At 54.2% G+C, this 21,909-nt stretch overlaps 1 protein-coding gene across 5 annotated transcripts in view; it reads right to left on the bottom strand.

Moving 5' to 3' along the window:
* Znf385c (zinc finger protein 385C) overlaps positions 1–21,909 on the bottom strand; it is a 51,710-nt gene that overhangs the window by 25,871 nt on the left and 3,930 nt on the right. For 2 of the 5 annotated variants that reach the window (XM_078042027.1, XM_078042028.1), the window contains exons 1-2: positions 9,565–9,714; positions 1,914–2,170 (exon numbers count right to left, since the gene is read on the bottom strand). In XM_078042027.1, the coding sequence (XP_077898153.1) occupies positions 1,914–2,170; positions 9,565–9,572 (265 nt within the window). In that variant the 5' untranslated portion in view covers positions 9,573–9,714. Of the gene's footprint in view, positions 1–1,913; positions 2,171–9,564; positions 9,715–21,909 lie in introns of those variants that run through there. The other 3 variants (XM_078042025.1, XM_078042026.1, XM_040268772.2) reach the window with 2 other exon arrangements.

Genomic DNA, 21,909 nt, shown 5'->3' with positions numbered 1-21,909 from the left:
TTTACCCTTCTCCCTTGCCAGGGACATCTAAAGACATCAAGTTCTGCTCCAAATGCCATTCACCTTTGGAACAAAGGCGAAAGGCCCACCTAGTGAGAAGGCCCTCACATGGGGCTCACCCCATGCCCTCTGCCCAGTGCTTGCTGTCCTGTGACTCCATGGCCACTCACCATCCTGTAGTGCTCTAGTTGTGGTCCTGCCTGGGAGGCCCTTTCCCTCTCCAGTAATCCAACAGCAGTGTCACAGCTCTCCTTGACTTCTCATATCAGTATGTCTCTCTCCTTCCTCTGACTTCTTCAAGTGCCCTAGACCTACCTCCATGAGGTCTGTTTCTATCTGCAAGTGGAGTTATTTAGACAGCTCATTCCTGACAGGCACATATGATACCTTTAAACACATGACTCCCCCAGGCTGGGCATGGTGGCACATGCCTGTAATCCCAGCATCTCAGGAGGCTGAGGCAGGAGGATGGAGAGTTCAAAGCCAGCCTCAGGGGACTGGGGCTGTAGCTCAGTGGTAAAGCACTTGCTTTGCATGTTTGAGGCCCTGGGTTTGATCCTCAGCCACCTCGTAAAAATCAATGAAGATACTGTGTGTCCATCTACAAATAAATAAATAAATAAATATATAAGCCAGCCTCAGCAAGGGCAAGGCGCTATGCAACTCAGTGAGACCCTGTCTCTAAATAAAATACAAAATAGGGCTGGGGATGTGGCTCAGAGGTTGAGTGCCCCTGAGTTCAATCCCCAGTACCCACCTCCAAAAAACATGACTCCCCCAAACAGCAGCTTGCATCTTGTAAGCTGTCAATAAACATTTGATGAATCAATGAGTGACTTTGAATACATACCACACATGTGCATACACTCCGGAAACATCCACCTGTCAGATACACTCTTTCTCAGTGGCACCCTTTGTGTCCAGCCCCAAATGCTTGGATGGAGGAGCTGGTCCCTGCCACCAGAACATTCCTGGCCTTGGCTTATACTGGAACCTCTGCCTGGAGTTCCCCTAGACTGTCCCATCACCCATATTCCCAGGCTCAGCACCCCTTCCTTCCAGAGGCCTTTCCTGGTGTCCCAAGAAGAATCTCCCTTACACATTGGGCTCAACCCCAGTCTTGGGGTGAAGTGGTAGGCGGGGAACACTAGGTCTTACCGGTCTCCAGCCCCAGGATACTCTGTGTGGAAGGGGGACATCGTGTCACTTAAACAACAGGTATCTGAGTCCAGTGTAGCTCCGGCTAAGCTACCAAGCTGGGCGGCAAGGTGGGTTTCCCCAGCCACCCCAGTCCAGGGCTAAGGATGTCTCCCACCTCTGCACACTGGGCCTGCTTGTGAATCTGTTTCCCTGCCGGTCAGCAGCCCACGTTCTTACTGTGCCCATGGCCCGTGTGCCTGTCAGCCAGCATCACCCTCATGGATGCACTCACCCATTTCCCCCAGAAAGCTGCCTTGAGCCAGCTGCCCCTCCAGTGCAGAGCCAGACCTCTGCAGAATCACCCCAGCCAGGGAGAAGTGGAAATCCTGGCCAGGAGTCTGGCAGCCAAGGGAAGAAGGGCCTCCCCGAGCCTCAACTGAAGTGCTGTGCATCTTGCTGCCCCTGATCTTCAGAAACCAGGGCAGGAGCCTGGGACACCCTGTAGGGTCCAGACTGGAGAAATGCTACTTAGAGATTAAGACCCCCCCAGGAGAGTCCCCAGGACCAAAACCACTTCAAGAGGAGGCCTAAAGACCCTCACATACTGAGAGATCCTGATCACAACAGAACTCAATGCCATGGGGGGGGGAGCCATAGAGCCCAAGACCCCACAGAGGGAGACCACAGACCCAGAGGCCCTCAGCAGGGTCCAGACAGATCCCCAGGGGAGGACCCAGAGCAAGTGTGGGGGAGCAATGCCCCTTGACACTGACCTGGCCCCGAGGGGGTCTTCCCCAAGCTGAGCTGCCGCAGCCGCCTCTGATGGGCCCGCCCCCCACAGTGCACCTGGGCCTGGGCTGCAGAGTTCAGCTGGATGTTGCAGACATCACAGAGCGTGTACGACGGCCGTTTTCTCTCCCGTTTGGGCTTCGGTGGTTCTGGGGGCCGAGGGGGGCACTCAGTAGATCCAGATGTTGGGGGCTCCTTCTCACCCAGGGGAGATGGGCTCAATGGCCGCTTCATACCTGGGCTGAGAGAGAGGGGGATAAATCAATGAAGACTGAACGCCACAGAGCAAACTTCAGAGAGGGAGACTCAGGTCTTGAGACAAGGTGGGCACTGGGGACATAGCAGCAAGGCCAGTGGAGTCATATTTTGGGAACCTAGAGTCCTGTTCTCAGCCCTGCGGCGGGCGCTGACAATCCTGTGACATGTGGCGCTTACTGTAGACACAGCAGCCTCTGGCCAGAAACCCAACCTTCCTGTGCCCTGCGCCCAGCAGGGTGACATTCACAAATGGTGACAGTGTGTGAAGCCATCCCAACCCCTGCCCCACATGGATCCAGATGCTCCCTGCTGCCCTGGCCACCCAGGCTGAGGCAACAGCTGGTATTCTGGGTAGAGACCTGGGCCCAGCTGACTGAGTCTGCTGAACACAGCACATACGGCCGCCAACCTGGACCCTCAGGTCACCCCTCCAGGTCCCAACTTCCAGGCAGTCTCTTCTTTCCAAGTTACTTCTTAGAGACTTGCCTGCCTCTCACCATTTCTAATCAGGGGCTGCCCAGCTCCTGTTCTCAGACTGAAACCTGTTCATCTTCCACTTCCTGAATCTGTGCTTATACTTCCTGTCTGTGCTTCAGAAGAGGGCCTTCCTGAGGGCAGGTCCTGTCTGTCTGTCTGTCTGTCTCTCTCCCTCAGACTGGGGCAACCCCGAGCATTAACCTCCAGTACCTCAGAATGTGACTGTATCTGGACAGAGGGTCCGTGTGTGTGTGTGTGTGTGTGTGTGTGTGTGTGTGTGTTACTGGGGATTGAATTCAGTGAGCTACATCTCCAGCTCTTTTAATTTTTTATTCTGAGGCAGGGTCTCACTAAGTTGGAACACTCCTTCCTCAGCCTCCCAAATTGCTAGGTTACAGACATATGGCACCACATCCAGCTAAGATGGGGTCTTTTTTTTTTTTTTTTTTGGTACCAGGGATTGAACTCAGGGGTAGTTAGCCACTGAGCCACATCCCCAGCTCTAGTCTGAATTTTATTTAGAGACAAGGTCTCACTGAGTTGCTTAGCATTTTGCTTTTGCTGAGGCTGGCTTTGAACTTGTCATCCCCCAGCCTGAGCCTCCCGAGCCGCTGGGGTTACAGGCGTGTGCCACTGTACCTGGCTAAAATGGAGTCTTTAAAGAAGAAATGAAGTTAAATTAAGCTAAAATTATGTCCTATGGGTGGGCCCTAACCCAACATGACAGGGGTCCTTACAAGAGGAAATTTGGATACAGTTACAGAGTGAATATCTTATGAAGGGAGAAGGAGACCATCTCAAGCCAAGGAGAGGCCTTTGAAAAAAAAACCCATCCTGAGGACACCTTGATCTCAGACCTTGAACTTCCAGACTGTGGGAAAATAAATTTCTGTCGTTTGAGCCACGGAGTCTGTGGTACTTTGCGAAGGCAGCCAGAGCAAATTAATGTTTCTCCCTAGTGGCATTTCCTGTGTCCTCAGGCCCATGTTCACCCTGTCCAGAAGACCAGTCATGTGATGCTATAATGCTCTTGTGAGACCACACATCTAGTGGTGGAGCCCACATCTGAACAAGGAAAACTATTTCCCAAAACCACAGCCAAAACCCCACCAGCAGTCCCTGGATGCCCCCGTCCCTAGGTCTCAGTAAACCACTCAGAGTTTTTGTGGGCAGTGGCCCACGTAACATGTGCCTATCATTATGTTCATGGGGATTGCACGTAGACAGAGCAGAGGGTCACAGTTGGTAGAGTCAGAGCTCTATGCTGATCCACACCTGGGTTTGAATCTCAGCCCAGGCACTTACTGGCTGTGCAAACTGAGCTCATTTCTTCTATCTGCACATCTGGAAAAACAGGGTGATAAGTAACAGACCCTAAATTATATATGCATTGTGGGGATTAAATGAGTTGATCTATGTAAAATGCTTCTTAGCATCCTGCAAAAGTCAGCTACTAAGCCAGGCACAGTGGCACATGCCTTTAATTCCAGCTGCTCAGAGGCTGAGGCAAGAGGATTGCAAGTTCAAGGCCAGCCTCAGCAACTTAGTGATATCCTAAGCAACTTAGTGGGGTCCTAAGCAACTTAGTGAGACCCTGTCTCTAAACAAAATATAAAAAGGGATGGGGATGTGGCTCAATGGTTAAGTGCCCCTGGGTTCAATTCCTGGTACCAAAAAAAAAAAAAAAAATCAGCTATTAACAATCCGTAGAGTATCCATGTCTTGCAGCCTGTGAATGGGTTACCTTGTCCATACCCTGTGTGTCTGTCATGATTGTACTTGAGTCACTGTAAATATCTCTGTTCCCCAGAGTTTTTTAAAATGAGTCTGTATGACTCACTCTGTATACATGTTACACTGTAGCTTTGTCACAGCATGGGTGTCATTGTGTCCATACTATGGTTTAAGGCTGTCACTGAATGTCTGAGACTCATGTGTCTTTTAGGTTGAATTGTGTCCCCACCCCTGATTCAATATGTTGCAATCCTCACCCCCAGAACTATACCCCCATTTGGACACAGGGCTGTTGCAGATGCCATTAGTTAAGATGCAATCTGCAATCGTCTTGATATAGGGCGAGCCCCAAATCCAGTACATGTGAGTGGTGTCATATATACACAAAAGCAGGGAGACGGGAAGATGAAGGCAGAGATCCAGTAAGCGTCAACAAGCCAAAGACACCAAAGATCGCCAGCCACCCCCAAGAGGCTAGGAGTGAGGTATGGAACAGATTCCTTTTTACAATCCTTAGAAGGAACCAACCTTGAAAGGCTTGGTGGCTCACGCTTGAAATCCCAGTGGCTCAGGAGGTTGAATGAGGCAGGAGGATTGTGAGTTCAAGGTCAACCACAGCAACTTAGCGAGGCCCTAAGGAACTCAGCAAGACCCTGTCTCTAAATTAAAAAATAAAAAAGGGGCTGGGGATGTAGCTCAGTGGTTAAGCACCCCTGGGTTCAATCCCTGGTACCAAAAAAAAAAAAAAAAAGAAGAAACAAACCTTGCCCATATACCTTGATCTTGGACTTCTGGCATCCAGAAGTGTGAACAAAATTCTGCTGAGTTCTCCCCAATTTGTTTTATTTTGTTACGGCAGCTCTAGCAAACTAATACAGCCTGCAAGTCTGAGTGGTCATAGATGCCTGGTGATTTGAGGGTCCCTTCCCTGCTGAAGGGCAGTGTGGTCAGGCTGCAGTACCAGGAATAGCTTCCAGGTGGCGCAGAGAGCATCTACAGGGAAGATGAGAGGTGGAGACCCTGTCCAAGGCCACCCCATTTCTCCACACTCAAGAGGCAACTAGGCTTCCCCCCATAGCCACATCAGGGGTCCGGGTCACAGGTCTTTCCACAGAAGAGGCAGGTTGGGGGTCATTCCCCTCCCTGTGTGCAAAGGGCTCCACCACTTGCACTTGGCATCCTTTCACCCCTAGATGGCAGTCCTCATAACTATTCTTCTGCCTTCTCCTGGAGCCTTCCAGTAGCACCCTCTCAGCAGGAAGAAGAGGCAGGAAGGAGGGCCCACGTGCTAATGCTAGGGACTGGGGGGGAGGGAGGTGTGGGGAGTGGCCCAGGTGTCAAGAGCCAGGAGGCCCCAGAGAAATGAGGCTTTCCTGGAGGTGCCAAGGAGAGCTGCCGGCCGCCAGCAAAGGGAGAGGGAGATTTTGAAATCTCAGTGCAATTTATGACAGGCACGCTGGGGACATGGCCCAAGAGGGCAGACAAATATCTGCCACACTGCTGATTAAACCTCCATGATATACAGCCTCTGGGCTCCTAGGGCTGCCTGGATTCTGGGCTAATAGTGTCCCCCCAGCCAGGCTTCTGAGCCTGCTGTGGCCTGTCCTGCATGACCTAGCTTTCCCAGCTGTCCCCCAGGAGCTAGCCTAGCTCCTAGGATTCAGGGCTCCCACTCAGAAAACACGAATGGTGGGCAATTCTTGGGGCAACTTGGGCCTGTGGAATGGCTCCATGAACATGGGTAGGTCAGCACCCCTCCCAGGCCCTACTCAGCACCAGCATGACTCACCCTAGCGTGATCTCCACTTGGACTGGAAAGGCCTAGTCCACCCTCCTTTTAACAGATGAGTAAGTCAAGTCCCAGAACAGGGCATGGAGTTGCTTCAAGGAGAAATGGAAGGACAGTGCAAGAGCTGATTCTAGAAGCTTCCCTGCCTCTCCAGCCCTCAGTTGCCTAGGCTACCTTTTCTTTGCAATAACCGCGACACTTACTCTGAGGGCTTTCTGTGTGCCCGCTGCCTCACCCATAGAAGCTCTTTGATTTTAATTAATTAACTAATCAATTAATATTTTGTGGTGCCGGGAATTGAGCCCAGGGCCTCGCACATGGTAGGCAAGCACTCTACCACTGAGTACACCCCCAGCCCCTACAGAGGGCCTCACGACAACCCCGGGAGATGGGCACTGTTATCAACCTGTCACTCCACAGATCAGAGTGGGCAGGCCATGGGACATCTTGGGCTGGACCTTGACTTCCACTTGTCTGACTCCAAGGCCTTAACCACTGCACTACCCCACCACTCCCTAGAGCCCACCAAGCCCTGATTGGAACTACTGCTGGGTTGGGGGCAGGGGCTGCAGACTGCAGAGCGAGGATCCTAGGAGGCTCAGGCCTGTGCAGCTCCCATCTGGCCCTGGTGTCAGGTGCCCTAACCTGGGAGGAAAGAGGTAGGGTCAGAGCCAAAGAGGCAGGCAGGAAGCATAAAGTGAGAGCAGAGGAAAAGAGCATGCGTGGACCCACGAACCTCTCTGTCTGGGATTTACACAGGAAGGGGGATAAATCTGCTTGCCACTTTCCCTGAGAGGTAGGCTGAGGCTGTGCAGCCAGCCACCCCCTGGAAGCCTGGCTCACACAAGAGGTGGGCAGCCTCTGTCTGCCTGTGACCCCGTGTAGAACCGGGGGCAGTGGGTGGCGGGAGCACTCAGGAGGGCCCCCGGGGTTCCATCTTCACCACTTCTGACTGGGTGACTAAGGCACTTCAGGGCCTGGATTTCAGAGGGGTCCTCAGTCACTGCCTGCTCATCCAAAGAAGATGGGATGGGAAGGGTCTTTGGAGGCCTCAAAGCATGGAGCGCCGGTTGTCTCCAAAGCAGCCTGGGGAGGGGGTCCTCAGGAAAAGACTGTTTCTCCTAAAGGAGTCACTGGAGAGGAAGGTTCTAGGCTTCTCCCCAGACTTTGGCAGGGCATGAAGGCTCTCTCAGCAAACCCTTAATGAGCCCAATTACACTCTGGCATTTTCCCCCCACCTCTGCCAGTGGCCACCCTCCTGCCCTCCCCAGCCAGGTTCCAGGCCCTGGCTCTGAGCAGGGAGCCTGGCTGGCTGGCCAACCTTGGGCCAGTCCCTGCCCATCTGGGCTTTGGTTTCCCCGTCTTAAAAGAGAGAGGGCTGGACTAAGCTAATCTCCTGGGTCCTTTGCCTGCAGAGTTGTGGTGGCAACACAGCAGCTGCCTCTCAGGTGGAAGGGCTGGAGGCCAAGCCTCGGGAGCCTTCCCTAGCCCCAGGAAGGCCCAGGCTGGGCAAAGCTCCGCTGGGTGGCAAGCACCCATCACCCCGCAGGGCGCTGTAGAAACACCACCTCTGTTCATCCTCAGAACAGCCCGCGAGGCCCTGCAAATGAGGCAGCTGAGGTTTGGCAAGCGAATAGGGTCAGGTCTCCCTGTTCGGATGCAGGGATGGGGTTAGGTCCCTGGCAGCCCCATCCAAGTCACTCATGTGGTCACAGGAGTATGGGGACCCAGCCCCTCCCCACCGACCCTGGGAAGCTTTGTTTTTTCCTGTCCTAGCAGAAAGTGAGCCTTCCTGGGCCTGGATGCCCCCTTAGTGTCCCAGAGGAGTCACTACGGAGCATTCTGGCCTCTCTACCCTCCCCCTCCCTCACCTCCTCCCAGGGCTGACACTTTCCCAGGAAAAAGAAAGGAAAACTTTTTTTTTTTTTTTTTTTTTTTTTGGTACATGACATACATGACAGTCACCCTGACCATCCTGGGCCCAGGAAACTGGGGTCACCCACAATCACACCCTGAGACCCCCAGAAGAGCCATGGATTCCCACCTAGAGGAGTGGGATGGCCTGTATAGAGTCAGCCTTGAGGGCAGGCCCCCAGCCCACACAGTCCTGCTTTGCCAGAACAGGAGGACTGGGAGGGGACACTAGCTCACCAGGGAACTGGTGCAGGTTCCATGGGACAAAATCAAGGCAACCATGTCTATCTTCCTATCTAGAGTAGTAACAGAGGAAACCTGTCACCTCCCTTGGGACTTCTGGGTGCAGAGGATTTGGGAGTAAGCTGGCTGAGGCACTGAAAGTCCACGCTGGCTCCCAGGAAGGGAGAGAGAGGGCTTAGGAGGTGAGGAAGTATGGGCAAGTCACCTCCTCTGTCACTTCCTCTCCTTGTTCTGCTGTCCTCATGCCCTATTGTTTGAGTGCTCCAGAGAGCTTCATTTCCTCCTGATGCCCCCAAAGATAGGGCTGTCTCTCATGGCCAGTGAGACTCCTCCTGAAGAAGATCCACCCTCAGGAAGTTCTTCTTGCTATCTAACCTGGGTCTCTCCTTACAGGGGGCCCTCAGTGGGAAACTAGAGCATCTTCCTCTAAGGAGATGTGGGAGGAGAGAGGGAGGAGTAGCCTCCATACCCCCTTTCTTCCTTCTGCTGCCATGCAAAGCCTAGGAAACCCAGCTGGTTGCCCTGCTAACTCTCAGCATGCAGGAGCCCCAGGCCCTTCCTAGGCACACCAGGGGCCAGGATCCTGGCACAGCTCTGCCTCCTACATTGCCTGCTCTTCCAGACCACCTCCCTACATGACCAAGAAGAGCAGCATCCCCAAACCCCATGATAACCCCACCAGCCAGCGAGTCCTGGTAACATGGGCGTAGGGGTGGGCGGTCCTAGGACTGTTTAGGAGCTGTGATGTGGGCAGGGCAGCCACAGGAACGACCCCTCTGCCTCTTGGCTGAAGATGGGGTATTCAGCTCAGGGGTGTAGGGGGAATAGCCTCGGACGCCTGTGATGAGCAGGTGGGGGTGGGGCCGGTGAGTTCCTCGCGCTCTAAGTGACTAGCTCTCCCCTCCCCCACCCTTCCATTTATTCCACCCCGGGGCTCGTAGGGGCGGGGGACAGTCGGACTCTCACAACTCCTGAGGGAAACTACGGGGGTTAGCTGGTGAAGCCCGTCTCCAGGGAAGGGTCTTGGAGAGAGGAGTCTGGGGACCCCCGGGAGAGGAGGCTGGGGACCACCGGCGGAGCGGGAGCTGAAGTCCATCTTGCTGTCATCACCCTTTGGGGTCCTCTTCCCGACCTTAGTTTTGGTTAAGTTGCGGTTTTGTCCCCACCCAGCCACCCCAAGCAAAGCGGGCTAGGAGCCTCGCCGCTGTCCCCAAACCTACCTAACCATCTACAGGGGACCACGCGGCGCGTCCCCTCCTGCCGGCTCAGTCCCGGCAGCGCGTCGGCCGGGGACACGGAGCCAGGAGCGCGGTTCCGAGTCCCGCGCGGGCTCCCGCCTGAGCAGCGCTCCCGACGCGAGCCGGCTGCACCCCGCGGTCCGCCCGCCGCCACCCGGGACCTGCGGAGGTGCGCGGCTGGCCCGTCCCCGGCCCGGCTCGTCCCGAGGCGGCCGAGCGTCTTCCGAGCCCGCCCCCGGGCGGTAGAGCAGGTGCCAGGAGCCGCCGCCCCAGCCCGGGCCAGGAGAGCGGCGGGGAAGAGGGGAAGAGGGGAAGAGGGAAGAGGGGCTCGGCAGGGGACAAGGACCCACGGGTGCGTACCCGCCCTCCCTCTGGCTCACCAGGGCCTGGTCCCTCTTTTTTTTTTTTTTTCTTTTGCCGGGGTGTGTGTGTGTGTGGGGTAAACTTGGGGAGGAAAAGGAGGAAGGTGACATTCATGAAGCACCTAAAAGGTGACAGGAGCCATGCACTCAGTCCTCAAAACCATTCTGCCCAAAGCGGTTTGGTCCGCATTTCACAGACCAGGAAAGGAAAACATGAGGACTTTAAGTAGCTGGTCCAAAGTCACAAGATAAATGAGCACCAAATGGGAGTCTCCAGTCTTCTCCCAGGAACGGGCCCTGGGGTCAGGGGACAGCAGGAAAGCCTGCTGGGGAGATTTCAGTATGGGTGGCTGAGGGTCATTTCTGATTCCCTTACAGAATCAGCGCCCAGGGTCCAACGTGCACACAGGGGCATGAAGGCACCAGAGAGGGCAGGAGGCAGAGCTGGTGGCATGACCCAAGAGTCCTGCCACCTTCCATATTAGGGAAATGAGGAGTAAGAGAGTAAAAGGCAGAGAAAGGACCCTGGAATCCAGAGAGACACACACATGCTGCTCAACCATCCTTGTTCTTACGTGGTGGACAGGCGACCAGAGACAAGTCCCAGGTGGAAGCATCCTCCATGCCTTGACCACAGGAGTAGGGCACTGAGCTGCCACCCACTCCCAGCAAGTCTTCCTGGTCCTCTACACACCTACTCAGCCTGCCTCAGGGCCTTTGCCCTGGCTGTTCCCTCAGCCTGGAACACACCCTTGACCCTCACAGAGCTGCTCCTGGAAACTCAGGCCTCAGCTCAGGTGTTCCCTCCCCAGGCCCCCCTTTCCCTGCTCCATCGTGCTTCATCTCAGCACCCTGCATATTTCCCTCTGAGTCCAGCTCTCAGGTTGCATTTCTCTCCTTTGGACATTTACCTGTCTTGCCCCCGAGGTCAGGGCCTTTATTTCCTCCAAAACACCAGCGCAAAGCTTGATGCATGCCTAGCAGATGCTCAATAAACAGTTGTGGGATGAATGAATGAATGAATTCATTTCCATTTTAAAGACTGAACACTTTTATTTCATTTTTTTAAATTTCTTTTTGTAGTTATAGATGGACAGAATGCCTTTATTTATTTATTTATTTACTATGGTACTGAGGATCGAATGCATGCTAGGCAAGCGCTCTGGCGCTGAGCTACAGCCCCAGCCCAAGACTGAACACTTTAAATGGATGAGTTGTGTGGTACACGAACTATGTCTCAATTAAACAGTTGCCAGAAAATTTTTCAACAAAAGTGAATCCAGGTTGGTCATGACAACCACGGTATATACCCTGTGTACTGGCCACCCCACGGTCCTTCATCCTTGAACTTGATCTACACTGCTTACTGTCCACACCCGGTGTCTGTCAGTGGAGAATTACAGTTGCTCGGACTTGGAAGGGATCTTAGAGGTCACCCTGTCCCTTTTGTAGCAGCCCTGAGTCTCCGGTCTCTGCTTGAACATGCCCATGACAAAGAGCTCACTAGCTCACCAGAGAGGGCCATTGCACTATTAACGAATACCTTCCTGGAGGCGGGTGGAATCTGTCTTCCAATAATCCCCACCCAGGGATCTTAGATCTACTCCCTGGTGACAGGAAAGGTGCACTCCACCTTCACAGTCAGGTCGCATGGCTGCCAGCTTCTTCCAGAGAGTTCTCCTCTCCCAGCTAAAGAGACCCATCTCCCTCAGTGGTGTGACACAGCCTCCTCCTCCAGGAAGTTTTCAAAGAGGTGGCTACCCATATTCTCCCAGGGCATCTTGAGTGGGTTAGGGACCATTTATTTATAAATGTTTTTTAATTGTCGATGGACTCTCATTTTATTTATTTATATGTGGTGCTGAGAATCAAACCCAGTGCCTCACCCATACCTCACCCATACTAGGCAAGCACTCTAACCACTGAGCTACCATCCCACCCCTGGGACCATTTATTTATTGCCTTTATCACCCAGTCAACTGTCTCCCCCAAACCCTGCATCAGCTGACCCAGGACACTGAGCCCCTCCCCCAACCAGGGTCATTCTGGGACTTTCCTTTCTGCGCAGTACCTGACTTGAGTTATCAACTTAATAGAGCTTGGTGGAGCGGATGGTTTCCAAGTTCTTCGTTACCCCAGCCACACCCCTCTGAACTTTTTCCGGCTTTCCCTGTCCTCCTGAGAACAGACTAGCACCTCCTTGGGCCTCCACCCAGTCCTCTATTGATGCTGCCGCCCCTTAACTTCTTCTGCAGACTTGAATTAGCTCCACACTGAGCTGAGGGTCCATGAAACTTTGGGTAATCCAGCCCCCCAGGGTTTTGGTACTGAGGATGGAACCTAGGGGTGCTTAACCACTGAGCCACATCCCCAGCTCTTGTTATTTTGAGACAGGGTCTCCCTAAGTTGCTCAAGGACTCACTAATTTGCTGAGGCTGACCTTGAACTTGCGATCTTCCTGCTTCAGCCTCCCAAGTCAGAGTCACTGGGATTCCAGGTTGTGTGCACCATGCCCCGCTCGCTTGGAGTTTATTTTTTTCTTTCTTCCTTCTTTCTTTCCCCCTTCCTTCCTCCATTTTATTCTCTCCCCTTCTTCCTTCTTCTTCTTTTTTTTTTTTTCAGTGCTGGGGATGGAACCCAGGGCCTCCCACATGCTAGGCAACTTTACAAGAGAGGGAGCCACATCCCAGAAGGCTTCCCGAAGGAGAGGCTCTGCCACAGGACGAATACTGAGCGACAGCCCCAGCCCAGAGTGATTTCTCAATCTGTAAGCACCAGAACTTATGTGTATGCAGCTGGCTCTCTGTCCTGCTCAGCCTGTTGAAATCACTCGGCATGACCACAGGTGCCAGCTTAGGGCCACCCACAAAGACATGGCTTCACCTAGATACCTAGGATAACACAGCCCCAAACACCAACCCTGCACACACACCACACACACACACACACACACACACAACAGTGCTACTTGTGTTCCAGACCTTTCTCACACCTTTATCAACTTGTTTTATCCTCCTGATACCACCGAAAGGTCACCAGGACTCTCCACATTTTGCAGATGCAGACAGAGAAGCTCTGAGAGGTTGATTTACCTGTCCAAGTCACACAGCTAGGGAGGCGGAGCTGGGATTTGAACCTCATCTGACTGGGGTCAAAGTCTCAGCTCTTTCCTCTATGCCAAGGTGCCTCCAAAGGCCTCATCACAGTATGCCTAGTGACTTTCCCCCCATAAAGGTGGGGTGAGGAGGAAGAAAACCTCTACCTTGCCCACCTACCCCTGGCTCAATGAAGGATTTCAGTCCCCACATCCCCTTTCCAGTTACTGCCCTCCTCCGGCCAGAGAATGACCCAGAGTCTACATAAAACCCCTGAGTCTCCAGTTTGGCGAGTCCAGTTCTTACCAATGCCCAGTCTCATCCCCTTATCTCCTCTTCCCCTCTTCTGTCTATGCATGAATCCGCAGCCCCAAGTCAGTGCCCGGCACCCAGAGGGAAACCAATCCACATGGCTGGATTTGAGGAACAACGCAGCTCAACTACAGGTGTGAAAGAAAATGGATCAGGTGACTTGCTCTGGCTGTGTGACTTTGGGCAGGTTACTTCCCCTCTCTGAACTTCAGTTTCCTTATCTGTAAAACATTTACTACATGGTAAAGGGTGATGTGAGATCATGCCTGTGGAACGCCCAACATCACAGGTGACCAAATAACATGGGTGTCACTAATTAGGTGTTTCTGGTCCCCGCTTTGGACGCAGGGACACTGAGGCTCAAAGAGGTGGACAGACTTATGTAACCAACATTAGCCAGACTTGGAAGGGGCCCAAGCAGGAAGGGAGCCGCAGCTCCTTTTCCCTGCTCCGGGGGGATTCCCCCGAGGGCTCAGTAAATAGAACTTATTCTGCAAAGGGATATGAGATGGTTCCAGTGACGGTTCTTAATAATAACACCCAGGGCCCCGGGTAACCAGGGTTCAGGTGAGGAGCCGTGGTCTTCTGTCCCGCCAGCAGTTTCTCCAATCTGCTGAGAGCCCAGACTGGAGTCAGGATGTGCAGTGTTAATTCTGGGTTCCAAGAAGGTGGGAGAAGCCCCCGCCGTGGGCCAGCCTGCTCCACCCCGTGCATCCTGGGTCCTTTCTGCTCCCACTGAAAGGGCAGATTCAATCCTGACTTGAACAAGGCCACCCCTCCCCTCCCCCATCCTTTGCCTCCTAAAATAGCCCGGAGCCACCATGTGGCCAGGGCGGCTCCCCACTGGTTGCAAATCCCCCTGAAATCAAATCCCCATCCTGCCCCAAGCAAGACGGGCACCACCTCCTGCCATCCCTGGCCAGGCTGCCCCCAGTGGAAACCCGGACGCTCGTCTGTCCTTCACGGTGACCGGGACATAAATCCCCAATAACAAGACAGGCGCTGGGAACACAGAATCAGACACGGTGCTAATTGGTTTGCTTCTAGGCAGAGGTGATGTCGGAGGGCAGCAACCCACCTTGGTTTCCCAGCCATCAATCGGGGTGGGACGATTGATGGCTGGGAAACCAGCAGCCAGCAGCCTCCCCACCAGACTCCTCAGAAGCACCTTTCTAGAATACGAAATGTCCCGATGTCAAAGGGAAGGGTTGGGACCTCCTGGTCCAGGCCTCAAAGGAGGCCCACCTGATCCCGGTGAAGATCTAGGAAACGAGGTGCACGGTCCTTCCCAGCGCAGGAGGGGCAGAGGGTGGGGCGGAGGTCTCGCCCAGCGCCCTCAACCTGCTCCGCAAGTGAGGTGTGTGATGGGTTCTTGGACGAGCTGGAGGTCTGAGCAGCTCCGTGTGCAGTAATCAGGAGAGATTAGCACATTAAACTTTCAAAGGCTTTGCTCAAAAAAAGAGGCCCAGCAGCTGACACCCTCACTCCCTGACTTCCCCACCGCCCCCTCTCCTGGCCACAGCCAGAGGGTTTACAGATCCAGGTCCCAGGAGGCTCCTGTGGGCACAGCCAGAGGCAGGGGGATGGCCCAGGTGACCTCTCCAGGTCCCAGCAGCTTCTGAATTGGGGTGAGATGGAAGGGGAGGTTGCAGGGTAGAGGGGTAAACGTGTCTGCCGGTATAATTTGGAAGAACAGGCATACTCTGGAATCGGGCAGACTTGGACCCTCTCTGGGTTTTTTTGTTCTTTTTTTCAACCTGTAAAGTGGGGGAATAATAACAACAAGACCTAATAATAACTTCCCTGACCCAAGGCTGACATCTGAGAAAATTAAGTAAGATAACATGTAAAAAAATATCCTGCAAACTGCAAAATACCCCTTGCTACCTGAGGGATGAAATCATTAATGACAGCAGGAGGGATTAGACAGCAGAAAGAACTTCCTCACAGCTGCGCATTGGAGACCAATGGGGGGAGAAAAAGGAAGAGGAAGACAAGCTGATCTGGATCAAATGCCGAAAACTCCATCCAGATCCCCTCACCCAAACTCAGGTGCCCGTTGTAACGTCCAGGCCCCTCCTCTCTTGCCCTTTATCTTGCCTCCCAAAGCTGCCAGCTAGCCCCACTCCTTCCCAGTCCAGAGTTGCACTCAATCTGTGTTTGTGCCCACGCAGTGGAAATTATCTGAACCTTACCCAGCTTGGCAGAGCTGCCTTCGGGGGGCAGGAGAACCAGACCTGGAGGAAACAAAGCTGGGAATTGGGGTGTCTAACAGTAGGGACAACCTCTTCCAGCAGCAGTCTAGGAGGTGGTCAGCTTACCGAGAGGACTTCCTCATATTGCCCCCTGGAAAGGAAGGTGGAGGCGGCGGGTCCTGGGGTCCTCACTGGACCTTGGCTGCCTCCCCTCTTACTTAAAGAGCTGCATTTAGAAGGTGCCTGCAGAGGCCCTGACCAGCTGCCAGGATCAACCCTGCAGAAATGAAGACCTCCCTGACCCACCCTTCATTTCCCAAAGCTTTTATTTAATTAGTTTGTCCAGCAGGACCCTCCCCGCCCCCCCCCCCACTGGGCCTTGGGTCCTTTTCCCTCCCTCACAGTGAAAAACCACCCAACCCACTGAGGAGGGAGGTGGGAGGCTGAGCGGGACCCTGAGACTCGGGTCCGGGGCAGGAAGGAGGGGAGGCCTCCATGCCCCTTGCAGGGGGACGTGGGGTGGCCGTGGCCCACCTTGTTGGCCAGGGAGCAGCTCTGACCACATCAAGGCACCTCCTTTCGATCAGCGCGAGGGCCTGAGCACACAGCAGAGCAGGAAGAAGGGGCCTTTCCAACCCGCCGAGGGGTTCCAAGAGGAAGGGCTGTGTCAACACGTCCTGGGCTCCAGGCCCTCCCCGCAGTCCCCAGAGGCTCCCCAGCAGAGCTGCTCTAAGCCTCCACAGAGGACAGAACCTGGGCTCTGGAGCCGTCAGGCTGGGAGCAAGTCATTTCACCTCTCCGTCTGTAAAATGGGCCCAACAGTCAGTGCCTGGTAGGGCCGTGGGGACAACTGAGAGGTCCTATAGGGATAGCACCGCCCTTGGTGCTGGACACAGAGCAGGAGCTCGATGCATTTGCTCAATAAACATCGGGTTCCACCTACTATGTTCCATCCCTCCATCCTGCACCCCGAGGCCAGCAGTGGGCAGAATACCCAGAGCCCCTCGGAGCTGGAACCCTGAGGGTTTCCATGAGCACATAAACACATGAGGCTGGGGAGGACCAGGGCTTGAAGACCGGTGGTCAGGAGGGCCTCTCTGTGGAGGGGACAGTTCGGCCCAGATCTGGCTGATAGAGGGACAGGCCTGCCTGGGGGTCCCTGCTATGGTCACTAGTGGAAACACCTGGGCAACTCAGTCAACTTCTGAGGCCTGAGTCCCAAGGGTTCTAACCCAAGTAGGTGGCTTGGGTGGGGTGCGTCCTGAGCGTCAGGACATTTAAATGGTGCTCAGGTGATTCTGACGTGAGGCTGAGGGTGAGACCCTCACGCCCGGCAGGCTTCCGAGTACACGCTGGGCCACTGGGGAACTTGTGGCTTGCTCTGCCGGGTCCCAGGGCCTCCAGCTCAGAGTTCTGCCTTTTCAGCCAGCATCCCGATGATCCTGAAGGGCAGACGATGTAGGGATGCATTTAGGGGAGCATGTCTGGGCCCCGAGCTTGGGCCTTGTACTTGGTGTTTGGCTGGACCCTGGGTGCCACGGGGCAGAGCTGGTTTGTCCATAGCACAGGGCACCCAGCCTGGTGCCTCACAGATTACAAACCATCCTTGTTAAAGGAATGTCCCAGCCTCCACTGGGGACATGGTTTCCACAACTGGACCAAGAGCGGTTGGGTTGTGACCTGCCATTCCTGATCCTGGCTCTACCACCTGCCTTGGGGCTCTGGTCCTGGGATTCCTCCTGGGGAGTCGGACCGTCTCCCTTCTGCTGCCCCCTTGCTCTGCCCTAAGGGTCAAACCCAGGCCCAGGAGACAAGGTACAGTTATGGCCAGGTCATCCTGGAAGTGCCCCTCCGACTCGGTGAAGACCAAGGACCCCTCCATCCACTTCAGGTGCCTGGTCTGAGAGATGTCCATCCCTTCCCAGAAGCAGGGTGGTGGGCCATACCCCTGGGCTTGAATCCTACCTCGGCGACTTCCTAGCTGCATGCCTTTGACCACCCCTGTGCCTCAGTTTCCCCATCTGTCAAATAAGGATAAATAGTACCTCACTTAGTGGGTCGTTATTCGGCTTCAATGAGTCAATAAAGCTTTTAGCAAATAGGCACATACCCCATGTGAGGGTCCTGACCACGTGGGACTCAGATATCTATGTTACAGGTGAGCAAGGTGAGCATCGAGAAGTGACTTGCCCCAGAGGACTCTCCAAACCTCAGATCTGTGTCCCTTCCAGCCTTCTCCCTTCCAGCACCCCAGGCCACCTCCCTCCCTGCTCAGATGCCTAGCCTGGCCCAGGTGGGCTCCGTGCCCCGCATCAACAGAGGCCCCTTTGTACTCCTGCCTAGGGTCACACCCCGAGCTCGGAGCCACAGTGGGACAAGCACCCTGTGTCTGGGTCTGTTTCTCCGCCAGGTCTGTGGCTGCCCGGCAGCTCCGGCCACGTGACTCTGGGTGGGTGGGTTGGAGGGCCCATCCCACCCCTTCCTGTCCCCCACCGCAACCTCAGGAGGGCTTCCCAGACCCTTGGCAGCAGCCATGTTCAGCCTGGGGGGAGCCGGGGAGGGAGTCCCAGGGAGGCCGCCTCAGCTCTTGGTGTCCACCCTGTGCAAACTGTGGGGGCCAGATTCTGGGGCGTCAGAGGCCTGGAGCCGCCTTTATACTAAGGGGAAGGGGGGTGGGGAAGACCCAGGGTCTCTCTGGTTCTGTGGGGAGGGCTGTGTGGGGACTCTGGAGAATGGGACAGGGACTGTATCGTCCTTTCTACTCTCCTAATCTTTCCTCAATTCTTGTCTAGTCTCCTCACCTGGTCTCCCTTTCTCCAACTCTCCACCTCTTCTTCCTACCAGAGTTCATCACGAAGCCTGAAGGACTATTTTTTTTTTGGCGGGGGTGAGATACTAGGGATTGAACCCAGGAGCCCTTAACCACTGAGCCACATCCTCAGCCCTCCTCCTTAATTCTTTATTTTAAGACAGGGTCTCACTAAATTGCTTAAGGCTGAGGCTGGCTTTGAACTCGTGATCCTCCTGCCTCAGCCTCTGGAGCCGCTGGGATTATAGGTGTGCTCCACTGCACCTGGCTGAAGGAGGCTTTTAAAAAGCCAAATCTGGGCTGGGGATATAGCTCAGTGGTAGAACGCCTGCCTAGTATGAGACCCCAGGTCCATTCCCAGCACAGCAAGGAAAAAACAAAAGCAAAAAAAAAAAAAAAAATCCCATCATGTCATTCATCTGCCTAAATGCTCCAACAGTGTCTGCTCCACCTTAGGAACACCCCTTCCCTAGCCTGGAAGATCTAGCTTCACCAGCCTCCCTCAAACCCTTCTCTCCCAGCTGCCCCTTCCACTGGGTTCCTCCCACAGATTAACTGGGATATAAATATTACTCGCCACTAAATATATTACTGGTAGAAGTAGCACTGACAACCACTAGAACTTTCTTGCATGCAAGGAAACTCATCATTGACTAAAACGGACGGAAGCATCAAATCTTGACCACAAATATATATCTATTTTTTAATTTAAATCTTCCATTCAATCACATAATGGCACAGCCTCGTGCGTGTCCAGAGCCTGTAACTCCCAAACTGATGGATGAATCTAATTCTGGCAGCAAAATATATAAGGAATTGATGCTTATTAAAAAAAAATAGTTTTGGTGAAATTAAAATGGAATGAAAAACATAGAAATCTGTTTAACTGTATCATGGGGGAAAATGGAAAAATCAGATCAAGGAATGAAGTTGGATGAATAGAGTTCAAAGTGGAAAACACCTTCCCCCCACCCCAACATCTTCAGTGTTAGCATGTTTTGGTTTTAAATGTTTGCATTCAAAACATTCTTGGGGTCAAAATGTCCAGGTCAAAATATTCTGTGTTTCTCCAATCTATTTTCGTATGACTCCCCACCTTGCTGAGGATACCCCAGCCACACTGGGGCTCTTTCTGTCCCTGGAGCCTGCAAGCTCTCAAAGGCCAGTTCTTTCTGCCTTGTGGGCCATTTTCCTACCGGGTCCTTTCTCCTGCTTCTCTTGGCTGGTGCTGAAATATCCCCTCTATGAGAGGCCTTCCTTCAGTGCTAAAGTAGATTTTCTTCCCTGCTCCCTCTCTCTCTCTCTCTCTCTCTCTCTCTCTCTCTCTCTCTTTTGGTACCACCAGGGATTGAACCCAGGGGCACTTAATTACTGACCCACATCCCCAGCCCTATTTTGTATTTTATTTAGAGACAGGGTCTCACTGAGTTGCTTAGCCCCTCACTTTTGCTGAGGCTGGCTTTGAACTGGTGATCCTCCTGCCTCAGCCTCCCTACCAGCTGGCATTACAGGTATGCACTCTCACACCTGGCTTCTTCTTTTCTCTTATTCACCCTGTCTTCTTCCTCATTCAATCCCCCAGGGCAGAAGTTAGCAAGTGACACCTAGTAGGTGCTCAATAAACATTTGTTGAATCAGTCAATGTTTCTGGGGTGAGGAATGAGGGAGTGGGTTGGGGTTTCTGGGACCCTGGAAGAGAAGAAAAACAGGGTGGAGTCACATGGCCTCAGTTGTGACACCAAGTTCTAGGGACACCCATTTTATCGGGAGAGGAGTAAAAGGAGACAAAACAGCGCTGCTTCATGTGAGCCCTGTGCCCAACATCCCAAGGGCCACGTTCATGTGCCAACTGGCCACCTGCCCCCCAGCTGGGCCACTCCCCCTGGGGCCTGGTTCCCACATTTGGCTGCTGGCCAGGCTATTTGGGGAAACTTCCTGATCCCCCCTCTGGCCTCTCTACCCCCACACCTCATCTTGCAGACCGGGAATAGCTGTCCCTAGCCTCAACCTAGGGACGGTCCGCATTCCAAATTAGCACCCAGATGGTTAAAGTCATCTCTATAAGCTTCTCTCCCCTCAGGAAGCTGGTAACTAGGACAGCAAGTCGCAGAATGAGGTCACAGGAATGCTACCTGCCTCTGCACTCCCTTCCCAGCCCAGACACAGGGACCAGGAGACCGATGGCAGGTGTGTGAGGCGGGAGGTGCAGTGGGGGAGGGGAGGCTCAGGAGAGCTGCAGGTGGCTGCAGTCTGTGGCTCCCCTGTTCCCACGGGGCAGTTCGAGGCCTCGCTGGGGAGGAGCTGTGGCTTTGGGGGGTCTGGAGTTGTGGGGGTCAAGGCCAGGTTCTGATGGAAGATCCAGTCTAGGCATGCTGCTTCGTCCTCTGAGCTTTGGTTGTCATCTGCAAAGAGGACTGTCACCTTTGTAGGCGCACCTAGGATGGGACAAAGCAATTCTGTCTATGGGCCAAATTCCATAGGCGTCCAAGGGATGGGGAGGGCCGGGGGTTTCCAGGGAGATGACTGAGGACATGGGTCTAAGCCCCGTGGAGGGTTCTGGTCATCACTGTTCCCTCTGGGCCAATGAGGGAGCACAGGCAGGTGGGCAGCCTTCTCTCACATTCTGAAGGCCACACCCCACACGTCCCTCTCTGGGAACCCCTAGAAAACCCAAGGGTTCCGATTCCAACTGTTCCAGCACCTTCTCCTGGTGTCCCCTCCCAGAGGACCCACCAGCCTTCCCTCTGAGGCCAAAGTGTTCAGCTTGGGGCAGGGGAGGGAGTGGGCTGGCATCTGAGGTAGGGATGGGCAGAGCTGAGATCAGGGTGTGCGGAAATGAACTGGGGGTCCGAGGGAGGGCGACATGGACAGTGGGCGCAGGCTACAGCTGGGCCTGGCCTCTTGCCTGGGCCTCTGGAGTAGGGAGAAGGGTCCGTGGAGTCAGGCCTCACCCCACCCAAGGAAACGTTAGTCAAATAAACAAACCAGCCAACACAGCAGGTCCTGTGCGAGGAGAAGCACGCCGTGACTGGAGAGGCCAGCGGAGAAAGGGAGGCTGGGAGAGGGCAGGAGGCTGTTTAAACAGGCCCCCCCCCCCCGGCCCAGGGCACTTGGCGGAAATGTTGGAACAGGGTGGGAGCGCACTGGTGGTTTGGAGCAGGAAGCTGGGGCCTGGGGTGGGTGGGTTGAGTTTGGCTGTTTCGAGGAAAAAGAAAAAAAGTGTTGATTCAGCCCCACTTTGGTCAACGCCTCTTCTGAGGGAGACTCCCAGTCCCAACATCCTTCCATCAGCACAAGGTCAATCAGGTCAACTAGACAGACAAGGAACTCTCTGCTGGTCACTCTGAACGCTCAGCTCTGCTCCCAGGCCTATGACCGTGAGCCTTGTCTCTGAAGAACATTTCATTGTCTGAAGCCAGAGTCCCCAAGTTCTCAGGTCCTGCAGGACCTGATACTCCCCTCCTGCCTGTTGCCAGAGGTGGAAAGGCCAGGAAGTGACAGCAGCCCCCCGGGATACTTTGCCACCTTCTTCTGCAACCCAGAGACACCTGGCT

The sequence above is a fragment of the Ictidomys tridecemlineatus genome, chromosome 3 (assembly GCF_052094955.1).
Source record: "Ictidomys tridecemlineatus isolate mIctTri1 chromosome 3, mIctTri1.hap1, whole genome shotgun sequence".
In the NCBI taxonomy this organism is placed as follows: Eukaryota; Metazoa; Chordata; class Mammalia; order Rodentia; family Sciuridae; genus Ictidomys; species Ictidomys tridecemlineatus.
The sequence above is the reverse complement of the archived record's forward strand: the minus strand, read 5'-3'. Positions and strand labels throughout refer to the sequence as shown.